Source organism: Astyanax mexicanus, chromosome 6, assembly GCF_023375975.1.
Source record: "Astyanax mexicanus isolate ESR-SI-001 chromosome 6, AstMex3_surface, whole genome shotgun sequence".
Lineage (NCBI taxonomy): Eukaryota > Metazoa > Chordata > Actinopteri > Characiformes > Acestrorhamphidae > Astyanax > Astyanax mexicanus.
This window is the reverse complement of record NC_064413.1, coordinates 37,840,570-37,854,380: the sequence shown is the minus strand read 5'-3', so window position 1 is coordinate 37,854,380 and position 13,811 is coordinate 37,840,570. Positions and strand designations below refer to the sequence as shown.

General features: G+C 34.4%; 1 protein-coding gene across 2 annotated transcripts; it reads right to left on the bottom strand.

Moving 5' to 3' along the window:
• Nucleotides 1-3,409: 3,409 nt before the first annotated feature.
• abhd5a (abhydrolase domain containing 5a) lies at nt 3,410-13,292 on the bottom strand. 2 transcript variants are annotated; one of them, XM_049480384.1, is made up of 8 exons: nt 13,207-13,274; nt 11,284-11,364; nt 10,204-10,295; nt 9,458-9,830; nt 7,542-7,696; nt 6,578-6,689; nt 6,149-6,335; nt 3,410-5,189 (listed from the first exon to the last, which is right to left on the bottom strand). In XM_049480384.1, exons 1-8 carry the CDS (start codon nt 13,236-13,238, stop codon nt 5,100-5,102), a joined length of 1,122 nt encoding a protein of 373 aa, XP_049336341.1. In that variant the 5' UTR covers nt 13,239-13,274; the 3' UTR covers nt 3,410-5,099. The 2 variants fall into 2 exon arrangements, with proteins under 2 accessions (XP_049336341.1, XP_007250483.3); XM_007250421.4 differs by lacking the exon at nt 11,284-11,364 and having other exon boundaries at nt 13,207-13,292.
• Nucleotides 13,293-13,811: the final 519 nt, after the last annotated feature.

Here is a 13,811-nt window from a genome sequence, read left to right as displayed (position 1 = left end):
TGCAATTACAATCAGATTTGTACAGATGCATCTCAAGTCTAAAAGTTCTGGTTGTTCAAATCTGATTGTAAAGTGTCTTCTGCTCACAATGCGACAAACAATGAACAGCATTGGGATCCAATAGGAGCTTCAAAGGTTAGTTACTGACGCAGACCTCACTTCCACAATTACAAACGCAGATAGGTTTGATATCCAGACAAACAAAGCAGACCATTTTGCCAGCACTCTGAACATAGCCTTATTTAAAGCTTTGTTTTATATAGCTGAGATTAAAAGCATGGACATTATGGAAAACTGAGTGAAATTTAATTCTATGCGCACACTGCACTCAGGGTATGTGCACACCAGACACTTCACAGCGGACACAACTGTCTACACACATCCACACACCCACACCATCTCACGTCAAGAATGGCTGCAAGTCTACACTTTAGAGGAGAGTGCTCTCTGAAACACTCTGTGTCTAAAACAGTGCCCAACCTGACGTCCTTACATTCCACTCCGTCGGAAATGGATCTGGAGTTTAGACACGCTGCTCTGGCTATTCCCAACCAGAACATATTAACTGTTTCTGTAATCTGGTTTTTCATGATAAATACTCTTTTTTTGTATAATATCTTGTAACTTACTTTAGATATTGTGTAAATTGACATCTGCCCATTCAATGTTTCATCTAAAATCAAGGGTATTGAGAAAGGAGTTTGTCCTGCTTTTGTTGGAGTAATTATCTCTTGTTTAGGAAGGGTGTTCTACTAGATTATGGAACATTTCTGTTCTGGGTAGACTGGATTTACCGACAAAAGCTTTAGTGAGGTCAGGATGTTGGATGGTCACCACCCACCCATTTAAAGAGCTTTTATTCTATGTCATTTGGGAGACTTTCCATTGGTTCCCTTCCTCATAAATTCTAAAACAATGTAAATAGCAGCTGCCAGATTCACTTTACGTCAAAAAGTCAAACAGAAAAACAAGGGTGTTGTATCTTCAACAGGGAACACAGTTCTGCATTTTATTAAACTCTCTATTTATTTGCTGAATTTAGCACAATATCTAGTATGTACAAATGGTACATTAAATATTGATTCGAAATGTTTTAATAGTTAAAATTCAGCAAATAAATAGAAAGTGCATTTTGACACTTTTCTGTCTGTGTCCCTGTGTTGTGTGTGTGTGTTGGCCGTTTCTCTTACGCTGCAGTCATCGATCAGACGCTTTTCCACATAGTGCTGCTGCATCACAATAGGAAAGAGAATTCCAGCATCAGCCGCTATCCGTCACCACTGGCTTTCTCATGTCTGACCACTACCATTAGGTCAGGGGGAAATGCTGTGTTGAGGCTGTGTTCCAATTAACACAACATGAATTTAACATAGTAACCACAGGTCAATCTGTGTAGGAACTGTAGGTATAGTTCATTTTTTTAACGCAGAAAAAAGACAGGAACATATATAATATGTTTTACCATGATTAGATCATTATAAAGCATTTTTTATGTGATGGTGTAAGAGCCCCTTTGTTAGTTATCAGCTGCAGTCGGCTACATTTAATACAGAATCTGTTAAAATAATTAAAAAGTCTTTTGTGGCAAGACAACAGGGTGTGAAAATGTCTTGGATAGAATTTATATATAGTTCAAATCTTAAGTCATTTAATCATTTTAATTTAAAGGGCACAGAAAGAGTCATGGTAATTTCAGGAGGACAAACCTATAGGGAACTAAATCCTCTTCCATTTGCCCTCGGATTGTACCCTCATATCTCATACAGCTGTGTACATCCTTTATTCAATCACAGAATACAGTTTTTCTCTATAGTCTTTTCTCTGGGGTTATTTTACATTATGGAATGCTGTTAATAATTTATGTTAATTGTGGATTAAATATAATAATTAGTGTGTAGAGATGTTGTTTATATTATAGGACATGTTAAAGGAATGCTCTATGCATGTTCTCAAAACTGTAGGAAAATCAAGCTGGATAAATAATGTATGTATATGAATATTAAAGACAGAATTACACAATTATATACATCAGTTAAAATTTGATAGTCCTGTAATCAACTGACTGTTTTATACACTAACCCTAAATGGTTCACTAGACCACAGTGATGATCTTTATTTCCGATGCTGCAAGCTATTTTAGTGCATATCAGAGGAGGAAACGCCTTACTGTGCTGTAGGACTGGGAGCCATATTACTGAGATAATAGACATAATCTTGACTCAACACTGCTTTTAGCTTAACTGCATATGGTACATACGGGTCCAGCAATAAGCATGCAGTGTGTAATAATGCCCTCTTGTGGCTGTGAAGAAAGCAGACAGTTTCTGTCCACATTCTGGATTAAACTCATCTTCAGACAAGAGAAAGCAAAAGGGAAAGTAAACTGCACTTTAGGTAAATTTCACATCTAATTCCAGCTCTCTGTTGCATCAGTAACAATTTATTAGTACAGACTATTGGCATTTACAATGTTGAAAAAGACATGTTCTTTTTCCAACATCCAGACATGTGATCTTGATTTGTAAAATAAATAATGAAATAAAAAAGTGTATTTTAGAAATAAATGTCTAAAATAATTGGTAACACTTTACTTGGAAGGTCCAATTTAGATACCTCATAGATGTTCAACTGACATTCAACTGAATGTCTATTACATGCAATTAAACTTGAAAGTGAAATGAAAGGATTCTCTCCTGAACGTCACTCTTCACTCTACTTTACCCCTAGATTTTAGATTTAATGTTTAGGTTTTAGGGTTGATCTACAGAGGATTATTTACATTAAATTTAAGTTGAGTTAAATTAAGATGCATTTAATAGACATACAATTCAATGTTAGTTGAACATAATACAAGCATCCATGACTCATCAATAATGGACCATCCAAATAGAAGTGACACCACTAAATGTATAAAGTACAATTATAAGAGATGCAATTTTCTTGAGAAAAAAGTAAAAACGTTTATTACTTCTTAAAACACCTAAAATAGACCACAATAAATCTATACTAAACCTAAAATTACATCACATGATCCAAATGTAGCTCTTACCACAGCTGATGTCAAAGAATGCACATCTACTTTCAAAAACTGGTTTGATTCGAATAGGTCTGCGAGCAGGAAACCCTTCATGCTAAAATAACTGAACAGAAGACATGAAAATTATCTAAACCTGTATTTCACCTTTGTGATATAGATCTGCTGCACAATAAGCAACAAATTATATGAAATTCTCACATTAATGATTAATAAAGCAACAATTGCTCTCAGCATCATTATTTCACATCTATTTCACATTATTGGGAACTTTATTATACAGAATGATTAGTGACTCCACTTTCATCAACACATTTAAATTAGACACAGGTTATTATATCCAACCCCTTTAATAACTGCAACACATTTAGTCAATTATTAAAACAATTTTTTTATTGTAAAGATTCACAGAAGACAAACAAATATTGTTTAGGAAAAATAGAATAAATCTATTTTCTGCAATCTGTCCCTTCCTAATACAGCACAGCAAAATGCCCAACCTCACAAAAAGTGTGTACAAAAATAAAACAGTACATCTAAATTGTACAAGCACAAATCATGCATGTTTGCTGTACTTTCACCCTGCCGTGTATTGAAGAAAAGCAATTCACAGTGGCACCAGGTACATCATTAATGAGGTAGAAACAAGCAAAGTCTTAAATATTCTAACTTGTGAAAGTGGACAGGGTTGCAGGGAGGATTATTGATCATCACTGGCCAACCTTTGTTCTTTATTCAGTTCAAAAACTAAATAAATCAATCAAACTTTCTGCTTCAACAGAAATGTAATTATGTTAGCATGATTTAAAAAGACCAAGTTTTATTTTTAAATCAGGATCTGTAAGATATAAAAATAATACCATTTAATTTGGCAGCTGTACTCCAAATCTCCCACTTCCTGCCTTGAGATAATTATATAATTTAAAATACATGAAGGTGCTCCTTTTTACTACATATCAAGGCAGTAGGTACAGTACAAATCCCAGAGAAAAATTATTGAGGCACAGATGATAAATAAACGATACATATAACACTACAGCTGAAAGAAGATGTAGACCATCATGATTTAGGACTGATCCAGGTATATTAGTATGAATTAGTTTTGAAAATATTAGAACTGATCCAACCCTTCGTTAAGGCTGTTTTACCCTCTTACTCTCTTGCACTACATTACTGTTGTAGTAAACATTACATATGTGTGTAATTTTTTTTAAATTATGAATGTGTTTCATTTGCTGTTAAATTTTGTCATATAAAATGTGTGTGCACATCTATTACACATGATGTGGTAACATTGGGCCTCATTCACCAAAATATTCTTAAGAAATGTCTAAAATGTGTCTTATTTAGTTTTTTTATGCTATTCCAGTTCATATATCCGCCTCATTTTTTTTGTTCAAACTAAAATGAGATCCAGCATAAATTTAATTGGAAAAGTGCCTTGGGCTTCTTTATTAATCCTTTCCCTGCACTTTTACATTAAATACATTAAATAAATAAAAGGTGCTACCGTCTCTGTTTTAACTGTTAACTGTACAAATACTTTGCAGGAAAACACTGCAAAGAATTTCAGAATTGTGTAGTGGGTTTTAAGGAGATTTTTTTTATTCTTAAAGAGCAAATGGTAAATGAGGCCCAGTAAAGGATTGTTTACTACTTACTTGCCCAAACTTTCAAAAAAGTAATTTAACTGGGGTCTGTAGCATCCTAGCATAATTAATATATCATAACTTTTTAAGTTAAGTTAAAGTATACCCTGCATAAATGTATGATTTAAGAAAATCAATAAAAACCTTAAATCACAAACAGATTGAGACCAGAATGCCTCTAACTCTTGTATTCTAGTTTTAACCAGTAATCAGAACCTCTGCTGTATACAGAGAACAAAGGCAAAGGAAAAAGCATACTGAGATTGTGGCATGCGGGTAAGATGCAATAAAGGCACTTTGGCCAAATCTTTTCACTTCAGCTATTTGAACTGAAGATCAATTCTCTATACAAAGCTGTACTGAGAATGGGGAAGGTGGGATAAACAGGCACTGCCAGTCTTCATCTTTATCTTACTTCAACTCACTGTTTCACAGACATGCAGCACTCTGTGGTTAAAGTCCTCTGGCTGGTCAGCATACACATAGTGTCCTGCTCCTCGTATGGCCTAACAATCAGACAAAAATACAGAGAACACAGAGTGAGATAAGGCCAGAGTGAAGGAAACTCAGACTATAGATACATTTTAAGTGTTTTGTTTCCTTAAGTGATTCTCCATTGGTGTTGTTCATTGTTCGGTCTGCGTTTTGCAAGATACATGCTTTAGAATCCTATTTTAGAAATTCGGAGGCAGAGGAAATGGTCCATTGACTGTTCGCTTTTAGTTTCTAAAGCTGGCTAAAATCTATAAATATTTCTGTAAGAGAGTCTGGAGGGTAAGATTTCATGTGTGTAATGATTATCTATAAAAACCCAGACTATGAGGGGGAACCATTTTTTTATCTTTGATTGTTAAAACCCAGTACAATAGGGGATACTGTTGATGGACTAAAGTGATTACCATACTAGATATGTCAAAATAACTATTAATATTTGGGGATAATATATTTCTGATCCAGAAATAACTATGAAAACAACATTATTGTCCTTTTAACATGGTTTTATGGCAGTCATATAATGATAATATATTAGCGCAAGAAAAGGCTGATTAAAGAGCAGTGCATTTTTAATAACTTAATATATTCAGACTATTCAGAATATTCCATTTTTATTTTTTTAGATTATATAGATTTATTTATCCTAATCACTGTTACCTTATATCTTAACTTTTTACTTTTCAATGTCTGTAAAATTAAATACAGACATTAAAATCTGTTTGTAAAAATCTGTTTTTATGTTTGTAAAAATCTTTTAAATAAATTAAATATTTTCAAAGGGTATTCCCTTGTCCTCTTAAGTTTTTGAAGCCATTTTAGAGAACCAATATTTTTCTGACAAAGATTTTCTGATATAAATATTTAAACAAATCTATTTTTTTTTGTTTTAGGGCAAAAGCTCCAAACAGGCTCTTGTCTGAATAAACTGTAGTACGAGCAGTAGAAGAGGAGAGAAGAAAGAAGAACTCACTATGATCTCCACATGGGAGTTTGGCCTCATTTCTTTGATTGAATTGCCAGAGTGGCCGTCTATGCTGGAGCGCGACCCATAGATCACAGTAATGGGGATGTCACTGTGAATCAGGCCAATGCGCTGCAACATGGGCCGTTTGGCCCAACCGTATGGAATGGTCATGTTTTTGAAGGCTGTTTCACCACTACAAATAAAAACACAGTTATTAGGAGCTTATGAGTGCAAGCATGTCAGATGCAGTACTGGTAAGAGAGATTCTATGGCCTAGATCAATTCCAGATGAAAAAATACACAGGGCTAGTTTTATTCAGACACTGTCAGGGGATAAATAGACATTCCATGCAGACAATGAACAGTAAGATAGAAAAAGGGAAAAAAAGCATACAAACTAAACAAAAGATTTAAAAAAAGAAAGATAAAAGGCACCTTGGAGTTTGGACATTTAGGTGGTAGATGTACTCTGTGACAGTGTCGTCATTAAATATGGTGGCAAATTTCTTCTTAAAGTCTGGTCTCAGAGTCTGCACTAAAAACGGGCCTAAACACAGACAAAATAGCACACCATGAAATTACACCACCTTAAAACATAAAGCATAAAATAATCATCAAAACTACAGCAGAATAACCATCTGACGCAAGGGTGTGGCTTCATGAACTAAAGAATCTAAATGGCATATCAACTCCAAGTTTGCCATAGGCTACATTCACTCAAAATCATAGATCTTTCCTCAGATCAGATTTGGCCATCTTGATGGTTTAGAATTATAAATGTTAGTGACCTGTATCTGCCTGTAATGTAAACAAATATGTACCTGAAATGGCAAAAATGTACACATACTCATTGATATGTTTTAGTTTTTAGTGTTTCCCTATTTAAAGAGATCGGAACCAGGCTTCATGTAACAGTGAATACATGCTTGGTGATTGCAAAGATAGAAGCCACTGAGTGAGAAGACTCATGCCAAGGAAACTGGCATCCTAAGATCATGTGTACAGGCAAAAATACACATAAAATCCTATCTGGCCACTCTCATTCATATCGCATGCCCATAAATTGGATATGTTATTGAATCTAGGGCCACGGTGACTAAAATCTAATTTAAAAAGATCAAATTTGACATGTTCACACAGCCGTAAAAAAATCAGATCTATGTAATATTAAGGCAAAAATTTGATCTGAATTGCTTCAGCCAGATAATGCGAACATAGCCATAGTATACCATACAAAATTTATTGTAGATTTACTTCTGTGGGTTTTTCATCCTAAGATAAGAATGCATCTGTCGATGAAGAATTTTTCCCTGAGATAAGAACATAGCCATTGAGAATCTTTATTCGTAGTGTATTCAGCCCAAGTAAGTCAGAGATAAGATTCTTAAAGGCATCCTACCGAGGGGTCCTGCCAGTCGAAGCCCAGCTAGAGGGTTGAAGGGGCTGAGCAGGTCCCCAAGGGCTTTGATCCACACAGGAATTGGTCGGTCTTGGTTTCCTGGCTCTGGGCGCTCTGGAAAACCCCATGGCTCCACCAGAATCAAGTGCTTCACTCTGAATAAATACAACAACATAGAAAGCAGAACAGACATTCAGTTCACAAAGATCAAAAACTAGTTCAAAAAGCTCAATTTCCTCACAGAATAAATAATCAGAATCTGAATAACAGTAATCATAAAACAATAGCATTAATATCACTTAATATATTCAAGTGGAATTCAAGGTTCCTCTGATCCAGTATTTTCTCCCAAAGCAAACTCCTAATAAAAAAATGATACAATCAAAACAAATAAAAAGTATGTAATAAAAAGAAAACTGGGAAACCACAACATCATATGGAAGAGTAGACCGGGCCCAAGCCTGGCCATGCTGCTATACTTCAACAGTCGCTGGGGTGAGATTGCCTGATATGTGAGTTTGCACAATATCCTCCATGAGATATTTATCAAAAAGCACAAGGAAACCCACATATATAAAACAACCAAGTTATTTATTTATTTATTTTATTATTATATATATATATATCCCAGTGTGGACATAATAAGAAAATCAGGACAACAGGCATTTAATAAAACTACACATTTCAGGGTTCACTTAAGACAGCTACAATTATTCATAAAAAAATTAAGGATGTCTTGATGTGATCTTGTGACTCAGGACTAGGACCAATCCAGTGAGGAGATTTCTTATACGATAAATAAATAGTTTAGTTAAGAGTCTGTAGTGAGGAATTATTTTACAGTGGAACATTTAAACAGAAAATTTAAAATTACATATAAACTATAATGGAAACACTCTGTATAACTGGAAGAGAACCACACAACTTCATTTGTTTTAAATAAAATACAGAATTAATTGACTGCAGTGCTTTCAAAGTACTGGGAGCTGGTCAGGAAGGCAAGTCAGATTGTGTCATTGTATAAACCGTTAATAAAATAAAATGATCTTACATTAGCATTAATTAGCAGCACATCTTATCTAAACTGTGCAGCTGTACTCAGCATTATGCAATCTGGATCTTTTTACAGGCAAACAAATCTAATTGGGAGTCCTGTACTAAAATATTAACTGTAGCTACATTTCCCCTAAAAGCATGACAAGAGGAAAACTGTGTTAAAAAAATACTTCAGTAATTTTTCGACACATACTCTTTCGACCCAACTGGAACTGTTACCAAGGCAGGAATTCATGAAATTGGAATTTAAACACAGTGTAGAGGAAGGCTTCAAAGAACCTGCAGCTAAATGTATCAGTTCAATAGCCTGCTGAGTATAGAACAGGCATGCTTATTGACTTACTGACACGGCTATACTGGGTGATATTGAAGTTGTTTGGTTGGTAACATGAAAGCATTGGATTTTAATCTGCACTAATGATATGTACATGGAAAAGGGTAAGAGTTATCCATGGTGGTTAACAGTACAATACAGATAAAGCTCACAGAGACCAATGCAGTGTTCATTTAAATGCTAGATAAGCCAATCAGCTATAACAAACACCACCTGCCGAATACTGAGTATGTCTCCCTTTTGCCGCCACAACCGATATGAGCGTGCAAAATATGGCCTCCACAATACCCTGGATTATGTGGCACCAAGAAATTAGCAGCAGAAGTTCTTTAAATTGTGAGTCCTGTAAAAGTTTCTAACAAATCTTTTTTTTTTATTTTTTTTTTTATGTAGAATGTAAAATAAATTGGGCATACATTTTTCAGTATTTATTTATTTTTTTTAATCCCTTTTTTTCCCCGTTTTCAGTTAGATAATTTTGGTTGCTGAATATTAAGTGCATCTTTAGACAGAAATAATTACAAACCTGGAAGGATAGTTAAGTGAATAAGCTGCTGCCAGGTATCCTCCCAAGTTGTGACCCAGCAGGATCATAGTCTCAAGGCCAAGTTTTTCCCTCCATTCCTCCACAGACTCCACAAACTGCGTCTCCGCCACCTGGGCATCTGTGCTGAATTGGGGCCTGCTGCTCTGACCAAAGCCAAGCAGATCGAACGCATACACAGGTCTCTGCTGGAACAGAGCGTCCAGGTTCATGGTCCAGAGCCCCACCCCACCACCAAAGCCATGCAGCAGCACCAGAGGAGTCTTACAGTCCACTCCGCTGTTAAAGGCCAGTGTCCACAGTTTGTTGTCATTGGATATGTGGACAAACTGCTTGGAAAACTTGCTTTTGATAGCTAAAAAGAGTCACAGTCAGAGAAAAGGAAATTAATAGGGAATTTGTATATGTTTATCTTGTATATGACACTTTTTGATGTAGTCGGAAATTGTCAATTTCATGATGAATGGACCAACAGAAATGCGTAAATTTACTAAAATAAAAAAAGGAATAAATCTTTCATTGAGCTTATATATTACTACGCACATTAGTGTATATTACTATGATTGCTGACTAAGCTGTAATTATGAATTTAATACTTGTGTCCCAAATAAAATTATTAATAATAATAAAAAACTGTAAATGTTTGCTCAGTTTAATAACTACCAATTTTTGATTCTTCAGGCTACTACACAGACACAGCAAGTTGAAAGAGTGTGGTTAATACTCACACTGAAGCATTCGCTCTTCAACCTCCTTCAGTTTAGAATGAGATGTGGGACACCAGGATGGCAACCAGCTGGTGATCCACCAGGTCCAGGTCCTACAAGATTTTTCCAGTAAGATATTTCATTTTTACTGTTATACTCACAGTTTATATATGTTTGTTTTGAAGTTGGGAACAATTTGGTACAGCTCTAAAGCTTTAAACACTTTGGTATTCCTGCATGAAAACATTTATTTGACCTTTATGTCATCTATAATAGTAATTTGCTATACATAATAATAAAATGCATTTTCATATGTAACTGTATGTAAATCTTTATAATATATTAGTAGAAGAACATCCTAATCAGGGCATGTAACCTCAGTGGTTACAGCTGTAGTTACAGCTGAAAAACTGTGTGTTTACCTTTTATTAAGAACAGATCATGATTTTCCAGCCTTTCGTGCAGGAACACAAAGGAGTTACAAAGTGTCCCAACACTTTTCAACCAAGGACAATTGGTATAGCACAAGTAGACATAACGAAACAAAATATCATATCTAAAACATCATATCACTGTTAGGCCTGTCCCGATAATTTTTGGAGGACATGTTGTCCCATAACTTTTTATGCCACTGATATAATGAAAAACATTAACTTAATAATTAAATTACATACCATTTATTATATATAGATAATTGAATACAAAATGTATCCTAAATAAATATAACATTTCATTTTAAGAGGCTGATATAATGGCTCATTCACATTAGTAGGCTCCACTCTCAAAGAACACACATTGGGCAAAATGTATATTAGTCCATATAATGTACAATAACTCGAAAATGTCATTATCGTGACAGGCCTATTTTGATCTGTAGCATAAGGTCAAGCTCATGAATCCAAGACATTATGGCAATAACTAGCAGAGTAGGCATGTGATATCCAGCGTGGAGAGGTGTTAGTGCTAGTTAAGGGCCTGATCTACTGAAAAGCAAAGACAGAACTGAACATAGGCAGCATGCTATAAGTCCAACCAAGCAACAAGTTGAGATACAAAAGTGAGACTTGTTAGAATTTCACCAGAGGAAGACACACTATTTACCTCACGGTTGTGTCCAGGAATTTGAAAAAACTGTAGAAGAGAATACGAATATGGAGAAACGCCAGAGCACGTTGTGCCAGTCTGAAGCCAAAAGAATGTGAGTTTTGTGCTGTTAATGATTTAATAATAATTAGTGTGCATTATTTTCAGTTCATTTTTATCAGTTAAGTTGCTTAAACATTCATTACCTAATGACAGTGTGACTAGGCCTGTCACAATAACACAATAACTCAAGCATGATTATCATTACTTTAAGATCATATCTTAACATATAGAAGCTGCCAGAGGTAATTTCAGTAGGTAGACATTTGATTCTGTCAGAAACCTGTAACAAAGTATTTTACTCTGCACTGATTTTTATATTTTACACTTTTTCTTAAATTTAACTGAAATACAAGGAGGTTATGTTTGCACTATGTTTAATATAAAAGCTGTGTGTAAGGTTAAAGGATTTGCTTACTATTTGTATAAAAAATAAATAAAAATAAAGCAAATGTAAAGGAAACTATAGCTTGGGCATCACTTTAAATGGTGCTGTCTGTTTACAATATACTATGGTGCTGTAAGCTGCTTTGTAAACGAAAATCGCTCATATGTTTAAAGAATATTGAGATTATGTTTTTTTTTTTTAAACAATATTGCATGACCTTATCTATATACATACACATATATATATATAGAGAGAGAGAGCTTGCCAATATTATGACATTTTATCACTGACCAAACTGTACATTTCATTACAGACAGTGGGAATTTTTTTTGTTAATTGAACAAATTCAAAAAATGAATTAAAAGCACTCAATTATACATGATAGAGTATCTGAACAACAGTTTTTTAGAATCTGCCACTGCTGATGAATTTTGTCAATGTCAAAACATTGTGATGATATGGAAGCCCATTTCCGCCACCTGAAGAAAAAAAACGTCCTCAACTAAGTCATAATTATGAGAAAGAAAAGTCATAAATATGGGATAGTAAGTCATAATTATGAGATAGTAAGTCATAATTATGAGATACTAAGTCATAATTATGAGATAGTAAGTCATATTTATGAGATAAAAAGTCATAATTATGAGATACTAAGTCATAATTATGAGATAGAAAGTCATAATTATGAGATAGAAAGCCATAATTATGAGATGACTTTTTATCTCATAAATATGACTTACTATCTCATAATTATGACTTTTTATCTCATAATTATGACTTACTATCTCATAATTATGACTTACTATCCCATAATTATGACTTTTCTATCTCATAATTATGACTTAGTTGAGGACGTTTTTTTTCTTCAGGTGGCGGAAATGGGCTTCCATATGATGAACATGGTGTACTGTGAAAATGTATTTAAATATTGTTAGATTTTTTTAAATACATATCGCCCAGCACTGATACAAAACCACTGTTTTTAAACAACATCGACAACAACGGATCATTTATGTTAAAGAGATTGCTAAGAAAATCATAATGGCTAATACCGAGGTCAAAAAATAATTGAGGTTGTGTCCATATATTATACGATAAATCGATAAAACGATAAAAAAGATTATTGTGACAGGCCCATGTGTGACCAACATAGTGAACTGAACAGCATAATTAATAATAATAACAACAACACCACACACACACATAATTGAAACAACCAAAACCAGGTATTTAGTTTAGATAGGAGATGAGCTAATTCCTCAGGTTGCTCTCTGACTCAATAACACACACACACTGCTCTCAGCTGTTTGTATAACTGTCAGTAGCTGTGTGTGTGTGTGCAGTCAGCTCACAGTACCCGGCTGTTCTCTCTGAAGCTACAGTAACACACACAACACTGCGGTCAGCCGTGTTAATCAGGTTAGTTCGGCTGAATCAGACCCGTTTAAAGCCAGTTTTCAGGCTGAGATTATTCAGAGCTCGCTCTGTCTTACCCCACATCCGAAGACACCGCTCGTTCCGCCATGTTATTCCGCGCGCGTCACACCTCACGTCACCGCGAACTTTGCCCCAGAAGCGCTGAAACCAACTAAACTAAACACCTGAAAACTAACCAGTTTTAATATTTATTCACTTTTACAGTCATTATCTAAACATGAAGAATTAATATAACAAAACAAAAATATGTTTTAAAAAATAAGCTTTAAGTTTGTGAACTTTCTACTCATACATTTTCTCTAAAACTTAATTAAATTATCACACAGGTTATAAAAGTATATATATTAATATCTGTAGAGATTTAGCTGTTAGACGTATCTATTTATTTATTAAGTAAAATTCTGTGAATCTTTAGTATGAGCAACATTATTCAAATGTAAAATTAGAGTCAGCTGTTTTTAATTATTTCAATGACAAGGTGTGAGTGGGCAAATTACACTAAAAACACTAATCTACTATTTTTGGAAGATTGATAAAAAAATAAATGAATGATTTGATCTAAATAGATTTATATCATCACCACTTGATGAAACGTGACACTGAATCATTTTGTGGTAATTTCTTAGTTAGATAAAACTGATACCAGAAATAAAGTCATATT